Genomic DNA, 17718 nt, shown 5'->3' on the forward strand with positions numbered 1-17718 from the left:
TCTCCAAATCAGCTTGATTCAGATTGGGAATTTGTCTGACTCTTAGGCACACAGCTACTCTTTCTCTCTCTGTGTGTCTGATTCTTCTTACAGCATTTGTTATATCGTGCAGTCATAATTAGTACTTTTCAGTAACTACAACTTGTGGAATTTCTCACTTCAAACCCAGCAAAATTGAGAGATTAAAAAAAAGGGGGAATGGGGGAGAGCCTTACCAATGTTAATTAAAAATTGCACATTGAAATCCAAGTATCTCATTTAACATTTTGTACCATTTTATGTAAACCGTTAAGAGATTGTTTTTTTCTGATTAAGTGGTATATAAAAACTTGCTAAGTAACATAAACACTTTGGCGATAAATAGGAAGGTTTGCTGAATTTCAAATACTTGTATAAAAGACAAATGATGTAACCAGGTATGTGAAAATTCACCAGTGAGGTGAAACACCCTTGTCCAGAATGTCTGGTGGCCTGAGACTGTTTGGAAATCGTATGAGCATCTGTGGTGATCGTGCAGCTGTGTGTTTCATCAGCTCTTCACGCACAACGTAGTTAAAGCCGTTTGATTGGCATTTGCAAATAGTATTGCTGAGTATGCTTGCCATCCATCTGAAATGTAGCCGGGCATCTGTAGTGCAAGTCAGATGGAAGGGGCTTTTGCCATCTTCATATCCTGAGGTAAAGTTAGAGGAAGGGTAAAGGAAACACCAGCAGATGACAGAGAGCACGCTGATTTCAGTACAAGCTGCTCATTGCTCTCTCTTTGGCTTGAAAACACCCAGCGCTGAGTCTGGACAGCAAAGGGGGGAGGAAAAGGTTAAGGCCAGGACTGAAGACTTCTAGAAAGACGATGAGGTACACTCCTAAGGGAGACAGAAGCAGCAAAGACTATATTCCTGGAAGACACTGACAGGACAAGCGGCTCTTGAACAGAATCCTCAAGGATTTCCCCCCCACAAGGTCTAGGAATCTTGTGTGCTTAACAAGAACATCAACTTGGCAAGAGAGATTAAGGTCCCTGGTCACCTGAATAAATAGGACTCTGCCAGGAATTCCAGAAACAAGAGTTTTATTAGAAGGCCTGTTGGAGTCAAACACAGCTCAAATAGAAGGAAGGAAGGTAGGTCTTGGTCCGAGCAAAGGAGTAACAGGAACAAGACTGTGAGAGTGGCTGTAAGCAGAAGATCCTTTTGCTTCTCGCCGTGAGGTTTTAAGGGATTCGTCAATGAAGCTGGCTTAAAGTGCTTCCTTATGCAGAAGTTCGGCACGAGATGCTTCAGCAGACTCCTAGGTGGCAAGGTTAGCGACTGGCAAGGCTACCGGCACAGCGGTGATTGGACTCTGAATTGTTCCCCAGCCACCGTGAAGCTCCGCTGAATATAGACAGCTGTAGGGTTCAGAGTCCCGGGTGGCAGAACTGGCATGAAGAAGGCACAGCGCTACAGTAAAACAGCCGGACAACAGCTAAACAACAGCACTTTCCAGCTCTGCTCACAAGGACCGGTCTCTGAAGGGAAGTGATTCTCATTCTGGCTGTGCAGTTTCAGCATTCCCAACGCCCCAATGGAGGTGATGTTTGCTCAGGAGGGTCCACAGATGCTCCACTGGTTAGCAGAGCAGCCCAGGCAGCCCAGAGCCCCAAATGGCTGGCTTCCCACGCACAATGCAAACATTACTGGGTGCTGGAAAGGACACCTGCCTTTCTCGACCTCATAGCGCCTCCTGCCCACAACTTTACCTGTCTGGAGCCGTCCTCTGGCAATGTGGGGTCCGTTCCGTCATCAGGCTCAAGAAATGTTAGAAAGGAGCAGTCGAAGCAGGGACAGTCTTGCTACGAAACGGGAGCAGCCGAGATGATTCTACTCAAACGACAGCAAATCTGGACTGTGACCTTCAGCTTCCAGGGTGGACGTCTCCGCTGTGGAGGGGCCCACGCTGCTCTCAAACTGGCATTCGGGAGGGCTCTTGCCCGCACTCAAACTGAGCGCCACATTTTCCAGGGAGGGGGGTATCCTGTAAGCAGTGTTTAGTTTAGGCTCCAAATTCTCCTTATAGATGAGATCAGGCACCTCACAGGCCCGGCTGTGGCTGGTCCCAACCTCCTCCTGCGTCAACAAACCCATTTCGCTCCGCGCTGCCTCTTTCCTGGAAGGCTGGCATGCGTGTTCCTGGCTTCCCTCTGGGAAAGAAGCCTCGACGCTACCTACCAATGGCTGGGAGGCAATCAACATATCTTGGGTGGTCTTCAGAGCTCTTGGGGTGCGCTTCTTGGTAATCTCCGGGGGTGGATTGAGCCGCGGAATGGCATCGACGGGAACCTGCCTACAAGCATAAGAAGAAATGGTTAAGGGAGACACTCAATGAGAACGGTGCATTACCGAATCTTTTGAAAAGCGTGGCTTGAAACCAATCATGGCTCACAGGTCTTCTGTGTCACCAGATTCTTTCTAAGAAACAAGATGGCAAGAGCTAATGGCTTCCATTTCGACCAAAGCTAGAACGCGTAGCACGCAGAAGACAGCAGCAAAGTGCTGCCAGCACTTCACCTACCAGGGCAGCACAGCTTAAAAAGTGGCACAAATTCTTCTAGCTCTTCGAAGGAATACACCACCTAAGAGCGCAGGTCCTTAGTTCTTCAGGGCTGATCTGGTGGAGAGGCCTGTCCCATCTTCCGCCTGCCTATTGCGGTGTACTGTTTTCTGGTGCACAAGTACACCAAATGTAAAGGTAAAGGCAAAGGTAAAGGGACCCCTGACCATTAGGTCCAGTCGTGGACGACTCTGGGGTTGCGGCGCTCATCTCGCTTTATTGGCCGAGGGAGCCAGTGTACAGCTTCCAGGTCATGTGGCCAGCATGACTAAGCCACTTCTGGCGAACCAGAGCAGCGCATGGAAACACTGTTTACCTTCCCACCGGAGTGGTACCTATTCATCTACTTGCACTTTGAGGTGCTTTCAAACTGTTAGGCTGGCAGGAGCAGGGAGCAAGCAATGGGAGCTCACCCCGTTGCGGGGATTCGAACCGCCGACCTTCTGATTGGCAAGCCCTAGGCTCTGTGGTTTAAGCCTAGCGCCACCCGCGTCCCTGAGTAAGTCATACAGGCTTCCTAATCAAGAAGAGTCCAGCTGAGAAAGGATGGTAGGAAAGACTCATGCAACTGGCCGCAACAGCAAGGGGTGCAATTTCTGCCACACTTGGCTTAACGTTGGATAATTTTTGTGAAGTGCATTCGTTAAATGAATTTAAACAGGCAGGAAGCCTGGAGGGGTGTCATTCCAGGAATTTCTTGTTCCTCTTTGAATGATTTAAAGCTTGAGCTCCCACAGCCCTGCCATGTAACAAAATTGCTAAATATCACACAGATTAATTGTTTTACCCTCCCTTCATGTTTCAGCCGGATTGTGACACATAAGCTGCTCTGCCTTTAGCACATCGCTGCTCAGTAAATTCCCTCAATCTTTTTTTTTAACCCACAGCACCACCTGCGTCCCTAAATCAATTGTAGCAATGGGCAAAATGGCCTAGTACCACTTTCACGACCTTCTGTTAGCTGGATGTCCTGGGACTTAAACCTCCGAAAGGTGTGAGCCCATGGGGGTTGTGAGCTTTGAGAGTTCAGATGTTGTCACAATTCCAGCCCCAGGGCAGCACAGCCAAGAGTCCTCTGGCAGCAAAAAGGTAAAGGTACCCCTGGACCAGGTATAGGCCAACTCAGCCCTCCAGATGTTTTGAGACTACAGTTCCCATCATCCCTGACCACTGGTCCTGTTAGCTAGGGATGATGGGATCTGTAGTCCCAAAAGATCTGGAAGGCCAAGTTTGCCTATGCCTGCCCTGGACAGTTAAGTCCAGTCAAAGGCGACTATGAGGTTGTGGCACTCATCTCGCTTTCAGGCGGAGGGAGCCGGCGTTTGTCCACTGGCAGCTTTCTGGGTCATGTGGCCAGCAGGACTAAACCGCGTCTGGCGCAATGGGACATCGTGACGGAAGCCAGAGCGCACGGAAATGCCGTTTACCTTCCCGCCACAGCAGTACCTATTTATCTATTTGCGCTGGCATGCTTTCGAACTGCTAGGTTGGCAGGAGCTGGGACAGCAACGGGAGCTTACTCCGTCTTGGGGATTCGAACCGCCAACCTTCCGATCGGCAAGCTCAAGAGGCTCAGTGGTTCAGACCACAGCGCCACCCGCGCCCCACGCATTCCTATACTACCACAGGCTAGGTTACTCCTCATCCTTCTACCCCATTTCACATTTCATTCAGAAAACATTTCCTTCTGTTCAAACTGTTCTGGGGGTACCTTTTCCCGGCACTCCCCCTTCCCCCCAGCTCACCTGGCAAGCTGCTTTTGTGCACGGGGCATGATAAGTCAGGTACACTCTTCAGGGCAAAGCTGGGGAGACGTGGCCCAGAGATTGTCAAGAGGGAAAAATTTTCCATGTCCTCTCAGACACTCCTTCACTAAAAGGGCCCATTTGTGGAGCAAAGCTTTCTCCGGGCAAAGGACCAGGTAGCCAGCTGGCCTTGTGACATCATCTCCTGACCTAACAAACAGAGACTGCTGGCACCTGGGCCTGACTTTGGAGAGGCTGCTGGCTGCCAAGGGCAAGTTGTGGGAGAAGCCTTTCTATGTGGGTCTCATGCTGAATCCTCCTCGAGGGGAGAGATGTGGGGAGAGATGTGGGGACAGGCTACACAGATGCAATCGAAAGTGGTTCGGTGTCCTTTGCGAGGTATCTCAGCCCCATCGTCCTGATTTACCACCTCTAACGAGAAAGGCAGCAATCAATGGATTAAAATGAGACACAGGCTCTGAGCTCAGGTGGTTTAGAGCAGTATTTCCCAACCTTGGGCCTCCAGCTGTTTTTGGACTATAACTCCCATCATCCCTAGCTAGCAAGACCAGTTGTCAGGGATGATGGGAATTGTAGTTCAAAAGCAGCTGGAGGCCCAAGGTTGGGAAACACTGGTTTAGAGCACAGCACCACCTGCATCCTCTGGCAGTGGGGGAGGGGGGCCTCAGGTAAAGTATTAAATTCCCATATCAGTGACCTGCGGAAGCTGCAAACAGTAGTGACCACTAATGGCTCTGGAGATCTACATGGGGCTACCTTTGAAGGTGACCCGGAAACTACAACTAATCCAGAATGCAGCAGCTAGACTGGTGACTGGGGATGGCTGCCGAGACCACATAACACCGGTCTTGAAAGACCTACATTTCCGAGCACAGTTCAAAGTGTTAGTGTTGACCTTTAAAGCCCTAAACGGCCTCGGCCCAGTATACCTGAAGGAGCGTCTCCACCCCCATCATTCTGCCCGGATGCTGAGGTCCAGCTCCGAGGGCCCTCTGGCGGTTCCCTCATTGCGAGAAGTGAGGTTACAGGGAACCAGGCAGAGGGCCTTCTCGGTAGTGGCGCCCGCCCTGTGGAACGCCCTCCCACCAGATGCCAAAGAGATAAACAACTACCTGACATTCAGAAGACATCTGAAGGCAGCCCTGTTCAGGGAAGTTTTTAATGTGTGACATCTTAGTGTATTTTTGGTCTTTGTGGAAGCCGCCCAGAGTGGCTGGGGAAACCCAGCCAGATAGGCAGGGTACAAATAAATTGTTGTTGTTGTTGTTGTTGTTGTTGTTGTTGTTGTTATTAAGCCCACTTACCATTCCTCCTGGTCCTGGCCTTGCCCACAGGAGAGGGCGGCCCCAGCACGCTCATTCACTTCGGTTACCCCAAAGCTGCTGTGGTTGCTGGTCTCTTTCCTGCGTAGCAAGTCGTTGACTTTCGCACCCACCGTCTTGCTCAGGTTCTTCAAGTGCTGGCTGCCCCCCACCCACTCGGGGGGGCCTCTAGGGCTCACACGGGGGGAGGATCTGGGGTGAAGGGAGACCGATTTGGCAGCCGGCAGCTTTGTTGCAGCGGTAGTGTTTGAATTCTCAAATGTATTTTGGTCAACTAGAAAAGAAACAAAATGGCACCCGTGTGAGTGGGACAGTTGCCAGGAAAATCCCTCTTCACCCAGCCTAGCCTGACCAATTGTTTTTCATGTGCATTTGTTATCTGTTTAATGAATGAATTTCTTCCCATAGAACACAAGGCGATTTAATCTATGTGCATCAATAACCAAAGCATATTTTAAAACAACTTCAAGTCCAATATAAACGCAAGCTGGGATGAAAATCTTCTGTTGAGAGGCTTGTTGGAAAAGCGAGTTCCTCAAATCACTCTCCTTCCCAGGCTGAGAGGAAAAAATGGCAAAAGCAGGTTATATATTGGGACAGTGTGATTTTTGTAATATTTTACAAGGACAGGAAGAAACACACGGACAGAATAATTGCCACACACCGGAAGAACAAGGATATAGTCTGACTGCCTCACTTGTAGTTTTTATAAACCACTTAATGTGTCAACATGAATGGATGTTGTTAATATCATAGTTATTTTATAATGGATTATTTTGACCAGAGTGTAATTGAAATTAATAAGATTTCGGAACGCAGAAATAAATCAAATCATCAAACCTTCATATCTAGCACGCGGGGGCCACCTAAATGATATAATTAGGTACCTGAATGATTGGTATTAGTAATTGTGTTATAATTTGGCATTGTTATAATGAGGCTATTATTGGGTTGTAATTGAAAACGAATAAAAATTATTTTAAAAAAAGAAAAAAGAAAAGCGAGTTCTTCAATAGACGCCGAAACGATAACCGAGATGGTGGTTGCCTGAAACACAGCTTAAGAGAGAATCCCAATTCTAACACGGCATGGAATGGACCTCCTAGTGAATTGGTATCTGCAGGAGACTTCCTCTTGAGGAACACGGTTATCAGGGGTGAGACAACTTTAAGCTATACTGGTCTCAAGAGCCTATAACTAACACCAGCCTTTTGAACTGAGCCGGAAGCTAATTGGAAGCCGGTGCAATTTTTTCAGCAAGACATATAACGTGATCATAATATTCTGCCCCAGTGAGCATCCACATCGCTGTATTTTTCACCAAGTGCAGATTTTCTGGGCCCCAGATAGAGCGGACTGCAGCGTTCCAACATGGAGATTATCACTGCGTGGATGGTCATGGCGACGCTCTCCCAGTCTAGAAATGGCCACTGCTGTCTCAGTTGCCAAAGGAAGAAAGCCATGATTGGCTTTTCTCACCAGGGACACAAGGAAGGGGAAGGTGTGCATTTAAGAAATCAAGTTCCCCAAAGGGCAGAAAGTCTGTTCAGTCAATTAAAAAGCCCATAGTTACTTTCCCAGTTTTGTCCTAGGACCCTTCTGGTACAAATGCTTTCCTGTTTCCTGTTTCCTTAGGAAGCAGGCTTATAAATCTCTGCTTTCCTTTGGACCCCATTGGTGCATAGCTGTCAACCGTCCCTTATTTGGCGGGAAACTCCCTTATCCCGGCGCCGTTTCCCGCTGCTGTCCCAGATTGATGATGTCCCTTAAATTTCCCGGGTTTCATGCTCGCCTGGCTCGGGAGGGAAGCAGCGGCTCAGGGTCCTCCGCCTCGAAAGAGAGAGCTCGCTCGCGCATGAGCTGCCACGTCTCCGTCTCTCCCTTTTCCCCCTCAGGGGCGCGTCGTGAGGAGATGGGTGGCAGCAGGTGGGCAGGCAGCCTCTCTCTTGAGAGACTTCTGCCATGCTGCGAGGGGAAACCAGAGGCAGCAGCAGCGGCTGAGGAGGCGGCCTGAGGGAGGAGGAAGAGGAGGGGATGGGGAGGGACGCAGAAGGGTGGCGCTTCAGCGGCGCCGCCGCAACCGCCTCATGCCGGTCTCGCAGACAGCGTGGGCAAGAGTCTCTCTCCCTCCCTCCCTCTCTCTCGGGTGGGGAAGGGCCGATGGAACTCCTCGCGCCAGGACGACGGTAGCCCCGACGGGCTGTTTAGCATACCCTCCAACCAGTGCAGCATCTTAATGGAGTGATTTCCCTCTCTGCATCCATTTCATAACTCTATTTTTATAAATCATTTGTCCATCCATAGTTCAAATTTTTACTACAAGTTTTCTGTCAATCCTACCAATGTATGTAACCCTTTACAATAGCTTTTCAACTATTTTCTTCCTGGTTTCTAATTCTGCCTGTAAGCTTTGCCATCTCAACGTCGTTCATCAGTTTTGTCTGCCCCTCTTCTTTGGTCGGAGTTGTAGACCCTTAGGATCATCTAGTCCAACCCCCTGCAAAACACAGTCAGTGGCAGCCAAAGCAGCATGGCTCCATGAGTGGCGGATTTATGCATAAGCTAAGCCAAAATCCCTTATTTTGGCTGCTGATCCCTTCTTTTTGAGGCTGCTGGTCCCTTATTTTCAAATCTGTAAGTTGGCAGCTATGCACTGGTGAGGCCAAGAGGTAGGTCTTGTTGTCTGGGCTGCCCAGGACCTTCACATACCACTGCCCAGGCTTGCACCCTGGAGAGATCACTTTGGTGCTGATAAAACAGTGGTTTGACTTTAACCCCCAGAGGCGCACTCCATTGTCTCTTGAGACAAATGGATCCCAATGACAATTTACTCCATTTCAAGTTGCTTTAATCTATTCTTCACTAGTGATTCATTTACTCGCCCTTTTCTCTTTCCATTTGGTTAATTTCCTCTTCCCTTTTCAGTTCACTCGGCTGGTTGTGTTTTGGCACTTATTACCATTTTGGCATGTTGGTTTCCATCTCTCTGGATGTTATATTTCCCATTACCCTTCTTCCATCGTTTCTTTCCCCTCTTCATGAGTTTTCTCAAACTCTCTTGAACTTCCTCACACTTCACCCTTGACCGTTTCCCTCTTTTGCTTACTCCTATTCAAAATTTGGCCAATGGTCTCCTTTAGAGTGCATGTCATTGTGATCACATTTCTCCTCTTCCCTTCGACTCCCTTTTTCGTTTCAGATCTGCTTCAAGCTCTCATTATCTTTTAAGTGTCTCTTCTCTAATTCTCCACTCTTTCCCTCTCTCCTTCCACATTCTGACTTAAATCTACTTGCCAAGCCAAATATTTTTACCTCAGTTTTTGTCTCCTTCCCCTTCTCCCGGGTTATACCATATTGTTTTTGTAATACTCTTCTCATCCGCGATTAAGCCACTTCAATCACTTCATTAAAAAAATTATCGCAAGGCATCTCTTTAGTTGAGATTTTCCTGGCAAATCCTCCTGCCTTACCCTCCTCTGTTTTTGTTTCCTGAGCCTGAGCTGAGAACTCATTTTAATCCACTGATTGCTGACTTTCTCGTTAGAGGCGGTAAATCAGGACGATGGGGCTGAGATACCTCGCGAAGGACACAGAACCACTTTCGATTGCATCTGTGTAGCCTGTCCTACGCATCTCTCCCCTTGAGGAGGATTCAGCATGAGACCCACATAGAAAGGCTTCTCCCACAACTTGCCCTTGGCAGCCAGCAGCCTCTACAAAGTCAGGCCCAGGTGCCAGCAGTCTCTGTTTGTTAGGTCAGGAGATGATGTCACAAGGCAGCTGGCTACCTGGTCCTTTGCCCGGAGAAAGCTTTGCTCCACAAATGGGCCCTTTTAGTGAAGGAGTGTCTGAGAGGACATGGAAAATTTTTCCCTCTTGACAATCTCTGGGCCACGTCTCCCCAGCTTTGCCCTGAAGAGTGTACCTGACTTATCATGCCCCGTGCACAAAAGCAGCTTGCCAGGTGAGCTGGGGGGAAGGGGGAGTGCCGGGAAAAGGCACCCTGGAACAGTTTGAACAGAAGGAAATGTTTTCTGAATGAAATGTGAAATGGGGTAGAAGGATGAGGAGGAACCTAGCCTGTGGTAGTATAGGAATGCATGGGGCGCGGGTGGCACTGTGGTCTGAACCACTGAGCCTCTTGGGTCTGCCGATCGGAAGGTTGGCAGTCAGAATCCCCACAACAATGTGAACTCCAGTTGCTCTGTCCCATCTGCTGCCAACCTAGCAGTTCGAAAGTATGCCAGCGCAAGTGGATAAATAGGTACTGCTGTGGCGGGAAGGTAAACGGTGTTTCCGTGCGCTCTGGCTTCCGTCACGGTGTCCCGTTGTGCCAGATGCAGTTTAGTCCTGCTGGCCACATGACCCGGAAAGCTGCCAGTGGACAAACGCCGTCTCCCTCCGCCTGAAATCGAGATGAGCGCTACAACCCCATAGTCGTCTTTCGCTGGACTTAACCATCCAGGGGTCCTTTACCTAGGGGTTGAGGAAGAGGGTGCGGTGGGGGTGGGCCACTCCAGGTGTCACCACCGAGGGGGTGCCAAAATGCCAGGCGGCACTGACCGCGGGGCCTGCAGCACGCCCACAGGCTCCGCACTGCCCCAATTGGCCTGCCTGCCGCCTCACCCTCAGCTGTAGGGCAGCTGAATGGGAGGAGACAGGCAGATTCCTTGGAGGCCTTGCGGAGCGTCCTGACCCGGCTGGCCCCACTCCTGGGCGCAGGGCACACACGCCACCCCAGGCGCATGATCGGCTTGCTCCACCATTGCCTTTACCTTTTAGCTTACCATGCCAACCAGCACACGGTGCTGGCCAGGTCTGAGAAAGGCAGAAGGAGGGCCTTACCTCACTCTCCTTTTTCTTTTGCCAGACTGCCTCCTGGTGGAACTGCAAAGCGGGGAGCCTCTGCAGCAGAATTGCACCATCTACCGCCCCTGGTATTCCCCCTACAGCTACTTTGTGTGCATGGACCAAGACAGCCAAACTGACTCCTGTGGTTTCCCAGGGACACTGGGAGGCAACAGCCAAGAAGTCCCAGCGGACACTGGGCCTGCCGGAGACAACGTGGACAGTGGCTCCTCTTCGTCCGGATCCCTGGAGGAAACATATCCCCAAGAGAGCAGCGGCCGTGGCAGCAGCAGGAAGGCCACGGACTGCATCACTTCCCAGGACATCCTCTTGGCTTCCAAGTGGCGGCCCCCGCATGGGTGCCAATGTGTGGCCTGCTGCCGAATGTTCCCGACTTTGCACTCGCTCAAGGCCCACATCAAACGCGGAGCGCAGGAGGGCTTCAGCTGCCGGGTCTATTACCACAAGCTCAAAGCCCTGTGGGGGAAGGAGCGCAAATGGCGCATCAGTAATCACCCAGCAGGCAGCCGCAAAATGCTCAAATAGCAATGTCCGTCTGCGAGAGGCGCCGCAGCCAGCGGGCTCCTGTCCTCTCCCCTGCAGCCCAAGAATAAAGCAAGTTATTGATGCCGCTTAGAGCAAGCTCGCTGTTCCACCACAGCCTCGCTCCTTCCTCGCCAGGGGTCTCTGTTCCCAAAAGGGAAAAGCCTCTTCCTCAGACCTCCTCCTCCCTGAGCTTGCCCCTCATGGTTATTTCCACCGCCGATGCTGCTCAAACTTTGGTGCCTCAATAAGTAACCAAACAAATCCCTGTGTTGGAAAGAGAACGTCAGCAACGTCTAGGCAACACGATGACCATGTACATACGCAATAGACAATCTTTCTAGAATTCCTTCAAACCATAACAAGTACAAAATGAAATCTTTAGTCTCAAAGTCTCTGAAAATCTTTAAAGGAAGCGAGGCACCAGACTTTGTATGATGAAAGACAAGCGAATATGATGTCCAACACTGGACAGTGATTCCGGATATAGATTACTGCTTTGTAGAATTCTTCATCAGCACGGTGGAGAATATACAATTGCTTCATAAACCCATCTTATTTCGAATGAATGTGTGTAAATGAAAATATCAAATGCTGTGGAACAGTGCTCATGTAATAATGTAGAATGCAAGTCTATATCCTCCCACCATGCTGACAAAGAATTCTACGAAACAGTAGTCAATATCCGGAATCACTTTCCAGTCTTGGGCATCATATTTGCTGAATAGACAAAGCTTCACAGCTTGTCTTTCATCGTACAAAGTCTGGTACCTCGCCTCATTTAAAGATTTTCAGAGACTTTGAGACTAAAGATTTCATTTTGTACTTCTTATGGTTTGAAGGAATTCTACAGTGGTGCCCCGCAAGACGAATGCCTCGCAAGACGAAAAACTCGCTAGACGAAAGAGTTTTCCGTTTTTTGAGGTGCTTCGCAAGACCAATTTCCCTATGGGCTTGCTTCGCAAGACGAAACGTCTTGCGAGTTCTTGCGAGTTTGTTTCCTTTTTCTTAAAGCCGCTAAGCTGTTAATAGCTGCTAAGCCGCTAATAGCCGTGCTTCGCAAGACGAAAAAACCGCAAGACGAAGAGACTCGCGGAATGGATTAATTTTGTCTTGCGAGGTACCACTGTATAAAGATTGTCTATTGCGTATGTACACGGTCATCGTGTTGCCTAGACATTGCTGACAAACTTTGGTGCTGGCTGAGGCCTGCCCGCAACTCGGCTAGCCCTGCCCCGAAGCATCCCCACCGCTCGTCTGGTGGCTGTTTACTAAGGCTCCTGTGTTTCTCTGGCACGGTCACCAAGGCACGCGAGGCTGGCAAGGCTGGCTAAAACCATGCCAGGAGCCTCTTCTTGGCACCTTCAGGGCGCCTGGCTGCCATGGAAGGGCAGACGCTCCAGTTGGAGACACATCAAGGCAGCAGATTCAACCTACAGGCCAAAGAGGCATCAAGGGCATGTCTGCTCATGAGATAGGGGAGGACTCCCTGCAGCTCTTCTGTGCTGATCCAGGGGGCTTTGGCCTTCAACTGGCCCTTCGCCTGCCCTCATTGTGGGACTAGAGTAGTCCTGGCCCTGCATGGCAGGAGAGGCTGCAGTCCTGCCAGTTGCATGCTACACATGCATGCTTCATTCCCTACCTTCCTCAACCCCAGCTCTGTGCCATCAATAGCTCTGGAAGAGGCTTGGAGCAGAGGCCACAGCAGAATGAGCAGGAAGGTGCATTTGTGGCAAGTGTTTAAGGCTGGCAATCGGAGAAGTGCCCTCCTCTCCAGCTTCCGAAACACGTTTTAGAATCAGGCAAGAGAAGTGGGAAGTATCAGGCAAGAGAAGTATCAGACAGGAGAAGTGGGAAGATAGCAGAAAAATAAACTGGGTCAGCTGCATAATTTGTTATGGACCTGGCTGGTACCCTAGATGACAGGCACAGAGCACTTTATTTAGAACAGGGGTGGCCAACTCCCACGAGACTGCCATCTACTCACAGAATTAAAAACTGGCAGTGATCTACCCCCTTTTGGGGGGTTCAGGTCAAAGTTGCTGAGCTTTTTTTAGGAAGAAAAGTTGTTTTTTTGGGAAGGAAGAGGAGGAAGGCCCGTTTTTAAGGGTGCAGGGCACAAAAGTTCAGTGTTTTTAGGGGAGCCAAAGTAGTTGAGCTTCTTTGGGGGGAGCCAGTGATCTGCCAGTGATCTACCTCAGACATTCAGTGATCTATAGGTAGATCACGATCTACCTGTTGAACGTGCCTGATTTAGAACATGTCTGGTCTAAAAGGATTGCATGGCAATGGGAAGGAGGACAGGCACTTAGTGAGAAACAATGCAGGCATCTGGTCTTTGACCGTAATAAATTATCTATCTATCTATCTATCTATCTATCTATCTATCTATCTATCTATCTAATTATCTAATGCAGGGGCACAGAAAGTGCAGAAACCATATGCTGGGCAGGCAACACCAAGGAGAAGTCAGTGGCTGTGTAGGGTTTGGAAGAAAATTCTGGGTTGCTGGATATAGGATGGAACCTCCAAAGTATCATTTTGGAAATGTTCCCTGGATTGGGCCAGCATTAATTATCCTTAAAAGGTTAAGAAAGAAGACAGAGACAGCAGTTATGAATTGATAAGTTTCCACAACAGAAGAAGGATCTGTCCTGAGAGTGATGCTATTTGATTTATTCTTAAACGACCTAGAAATGGGGTGAGCAGCAAGGTGGCCAGGTTTGAAGAGGACACTGAGTTATTTACTAAAATACAGTGGTGCCTCGCAAGACGAAATTAATCCGTTCCGCGATTCTCTTCGTCTAGCGGTTTTTTCGTCTTGCGAAGCAAGCCCATTGACGGCTTAGCGGATTAGCGCTATTAGCGGTCTAGCGGCTTTTAGCGATCAGCTGAGAGGCGGCTTATCAGCGGAACAGCTGATAAGCGGCTTAGCGGCTTAGGAAAGGGGGGGGAGCGAAAAAAACCCGCGGGAACTCGCAAGATTTTTTCGTCTTGCGAAGCAACTCCATAGAGAAATTCGTTTAGCGAAGCGCCTCCAAAACGGAAAACCCTTTCGTCTAGCGGGTTTTCCGTCTTGCGAGGCGTTCGTCTTGCGGGGCACCACTGTAGTGAAAATCGAAACAGATTAGAGAGGTCCTTTCAGAGCTGCTACAAACATGGTGTACAGAAAACAAAATGAAAATTGAGATCCAGTGGGCAGGCCTCATACATTGAGGCTTCACTCCCTAATTTCAAATGTAAGCTTTGCAAATGACTAGGAAAAGGTCATGAAGAAGAGTTTGGATTTTATATCCCGCTTTATCACTACCCAAAGGAGTCTCAAAGCGGCTAACAATCTCCTTTCCCTTCCTCCCCCACAACAAACACTCTGTGAGGTGAGTGGGGCTGAGAGACTTCAGAGAAGTATGACTAGCCCAAGGTCACCCAGCAGCTGCATGTGGAGGAGCGGGGAATCGAACCCAGTTCACCAGATTACGAGTCCACCGCTCTTAATCACTACACCACGCTGGCTCATGGAGGAATGCTCAAGGAGACTGTTGACTCTGTATACTGAATTGGTAAAACGGGGGTGGTGGGAGGTCTATAAAATAGGGGTAGCCAATCTGGTGCCTCCCTCCACATTCTTGGGCCCCCAACTCCCATCTGCCCCAGCCAGCCCGGTCTGGGGTTCTTCTAGAGAAGAAAGGTATGGGGCCACTTCCAGTTCAGTCCTGGTGCTGTCCTGGTTGCAGCATCTCCAAAGGGTTTTGGTGTTTCGGAAAAAAGTGTTGCAATTACAATGATCAGGGGACAGGAGCAGTTTACCTATGGAGAAAGATTAAAGGGGGACAGGGACCATTTAGTGTAGGGGGAAAACGCCCTGCTATCACCCTCACATTTGGCAGGTGTGGGGGAATGGATTCTGTGCCTATACCCTGAGGGATGGGGCAGAGTTCCTCCATACGAAGGGGAACACGGCCCAGCCAGGTCTGTCTCCTCGCCCCTGCCCCCGGTGCGAAAGAGCAATGTCTGCGTAGAGTCTGGCTGAGGCCCAGGTTGTGTGAAGGACTCTAATCCCCCATATGAACCTTCCTGGGCTCTGAGATCTTTGGGGAAGGCTCTTCTTTCTGTCCCTAGACCTTCGCAGGTGGGGCTGCGGGAGAGGAGGGTCTTCTCGGTGGTGGCAGCTTCAGAACTCCCTACCTAGAGGAGCCAAACTGGCTCCCTCCTCGTTGTCCTTCTGTCAGCAGACGAAGACCATGTTGCTCCCTCTCATGCCGTCATTTAAAAGGCTGTTCTGGTTCCTGCTTTTTCCTTCCAGTGTCTCTTTCCCTTTGCTATTCCTCAGAGCTGGTTTTTCACCGGTCAGCCAGGGCCTCCAAGGCACAGCATTCTGGCTACTTACAGTAGCCCTCCGAATGCGGCCTTTTCACAGGGTTTCCCCACCTTGGAGTGCACAGTCGTAGAGGCGGGTATGCATTTTGCTAAGGAAAGAAGAACAATCAGGACAGCTCCCAGACCATTTGGTGAGGAGGTTGGGAACAGCCCAAGTACCATCATTCCAGATGGCACACATCATTAACATTACTGCACGCCTCAAGGGACACTCTCGTCCGGGACAGCTGCCCGAGGGCTCATCCAGACTTCCTTTTGCGCCGCATTTCTAGGTACAGGCCTGCGCTGCGCCTCGCTGCGTCCGAGCCCCCTCACCCACTTTTTGGCCACTTGCCTTGCAAAAAGCTGCTCTTTACTGCTAAACTGGAGCAAACAGCAATCCGGTGAAATCCCAAATTTCCGTTTGTTCCAATTCGGCATTAAAAAGTGGGCTTTTGCAGTGGGTGGGGGAGGGGGAGTGCTCAGACTTGGACCTGGAAAACACAGACCTGCTCCTAGAAAATGTGGGGCAGAAAGCCCTGACTCACTAGTGGAAAGGTTTATGGTTCTTTTTCCTTGGTTGATGAAGCAGCATGAGACTTGGGAGTGCCAGTAGGTTTAAACTGCTAAGATGCCACCAGGGTTGATGCTTTCCACCCTAACCTTCTGCCCCATAAGGTCTGACCGTCTGGCAGCACCGGTGCAATGCCTGTCTAGCACAGCTGTTCTCTGCAAACCGTTGTTCTATTGGGTGAGAGGTCGAATATAGGACTTGGTCTCTTCAAGCAGTCTTTGGTTGTGCACAACCTGCCTTGGGACGCGGGTGGCGCTGTGGGTTAAACCACAGAGCCTAGGACTTGCTGATCTGAAGGTCAACAGTTAGAATCCCCGCGACGGGGTGCGCTCCCGCTGCTCGGTCCCTGCTCCTGCCAACCTAACAGTTCGAAAGCACGTCAAAGTGCAAGTAAATAAATAGGTACTGCTCCGGTGGGAAGGTAAACGCCATTTCCGTGCGCTGCTCTGGTTCACCAGAAGCGGCTTAGTCATGCTGGCCACATGGCCCAGAAGCTGTACGCCGGCTCCCTTGGCCAAGAAAGCGAGATGAGCGCCGCAACCTAGAGTCGGTCACGACTGGACCTAATGGTCAGGGGTCCCTTTACCCTGCCTTGGGACCTCCCAGTGTTAGCCACAGATTTTCACATGACCTTTTCTCTTTTCCAGACTCAGGGTGTTAAATTTGGGTCACTGTTTTCTAACTGAAGGTTACTGTGCTATCCTTGTAAGGAACCCTGAAGAAACCAGCCATCTTTCTTGTAACGCTCGAGGTGATTGAGAAGAAAGGAGGGAAGTGTGAAAAGATACAAGGAAAGCAAAGGAAGCAGAGACGACAGTTTAGCTTTAGAAATAAAGAAGATTTATTTAGCAATAGCCAAGAAGCTCTAACACCACCGGCCGGGGCTTAAGTGCACTTACAGAGAAAGAAATTCTATAACATCCACTGCTTTTGCAAAAGGAGAGAACAAAAGGAAAAATGCAGAGGAAAATCCCAAGAGGCTTTATGAAGGAACCACCTGTGGAATGCCAAGAGATGGAAAAAAGCCTTCCTCTGAGAGTCCCTCTAAGCCAGGGGTCAGCAAACTTTTTCAGCAGGGGGCCGGTCCACTGCCCCTCAGACCTTGTGGGGGGCCGGACTATATTTTTTTGGGGGGGGGGAATTGAACAAATTCCTATGCCCCACAAATAACCCAGAGATGCATTTGAAATAAAAGCACCCATTCTACTCATGTAAAAACACCAGGCAGGCTCCACAAATAACCCAGAGATGCATTTTAAATACAGTGGTACCTCGGGTTAAGTACTTAATTCATTCCAGAGGTCTGTTCTTAACCTGAAACTGTTCTTGACCTGAAGCACCACTTTAGCTAATGGGGCCTCCCGCTGCCGCCGCGCCGCCGGAGCACGATTTCTGTTCTCATCCTGAAGCAAAGTTCTTAACCCGAGGTACTATTTCTGGGTTAGCAGAGTCTGTAACCTGAAGCGTATGTAACCCGAGGTACCACTGTAAAAGGACACATTCTACTCATGTAAAAACACACTGATTCCCGGACTGTCCGTGGGCTGGATTTAGAAAGTGACTGGGCTGATGAAAATTTTATGACCCTAGGGGAAATGTCTTAAGAGATCAAGTTCAAATATATTAGTTTTAATGAGAAATAAGATTAAATAAAGTAAAAATTGATGGTTAATTGGTGAAAGAAGAGAATGTAAAATTGCAGTATATTAGGATGGATTAT

The 17718-nt window shown here is 49.5% G+C and overlaps 3 protein-coding genes across 4 annotated transcripts in view; 1 reads left to right on the top strand and 2 right to left on the bottom strand.

Annotated features, from left to right (window-relative positions):
* Positions 1 to 17718, bottom strand: part of NOS1AP (nitric oxide synthase 1 adaptor protein) — a 226750-nt gene that overhangs the window by 150532 nt on the left and 58500 nt on the right. The window contains exon 11 of one of the 2 annotated variants that reach the window (XM_081866017.1): positions 16816 to 17115. The exons of the other annotated variant lie outside the window; for it this stretch is intronic. Within the exon in view, the coding sequence (XP_081722143.1) occupies positions 16844 to 17115 (272 nt within the window). The 3' untranslated portion in view covers positions 16816 to 16843. Of the gene's footprint in view, positions 1 to 16815; positions 17116 to 17718 lie in introns of those variants that run through there. 2 annotated transcript variants of the gene reach the window in all.
* On the bottom strand, positions 1053 to 4497 carry LOC309343952 (uncharacterized protein C1orf226). Its single transcript, XM_081866223.1, has 2 exons — positions 4335 to 4497; positions 1053 to 2322 (listed from the first exon to the last, which is right to left on the bottom strand). The coding sequence occupies exons 1-2, from the start codon at positions 4361 to 4363 to the stop codon at positions 1860 to 1862; spliced, it is 492 nt and encodes a 163-aa protein (XP_081722349.1). The 5' UTR covers positions 4364 to 4497; the 3' UTR covers positions 1053 to 1859.
* SPATA46 (spermatogenesis associated 46) lies at positions 9456 to 11167 on the top strand. The gene is made up of 2 exons (XM_081866196.1): positions 9456 to 9641; positions 10548 to 11167. Exons 1-2 carry the CDS (start codon positions 9536 to 9538, stop codon positions 11069 to 11071), a joined length of 630 nt encoding a protein of 209 aa, XP_081722322.1. The 5' UTR covers positions 9456 to 9535; the 3' UTR covers positions 11072 to 11167.

The sequence above is a fragment of the Podarcis erhardii genome (assembly GCF_964252035.2).
Source record: "Podarcis erhardii genome assembly, chromosome: 6".
Classification (NCBI taxonomy): Eukaryota; Metazoa; Chordata; class Lepidosauria; order Squamata; family Lacertidae; genus Podarcis; species Podarcis erhardii.

What these genes read in the sequence shown, in the direction of transcription:
- LOC309343952 (XM_081866223.1), bottom strand. Translation starts at nt 4,363, where the DNA reads ATGCCCCGTGCACAAAAGCAGCTTGCCAG. An exon ending in GCACAAAAGCAGCTTGCCAG is followed by an intron (nt 2,323 to 4,334) that starts GTGAGCTGGGGG and finishes TTATGCTTGTAG; the next exon opens with GCAGGTTCCCGTCGATGCCA.
- SPATA46 (XM_081866196.1), top strand. Translation starts at nt 9,536, where the DNA reads ATGGAAAATTTTTCCCTCTTGACAATCTCTGGGCCACGTCTCCCCAGC. An exon ending in GCACAAAAGCAGCTTGCCAG is followed by an intron (nt 9,642 to 10,547) that starts GTGAGCTGGGGG and finishes TTCTTTTGCCAG; the next exon opens with ACTGCCTCCTGGTGGAACTG.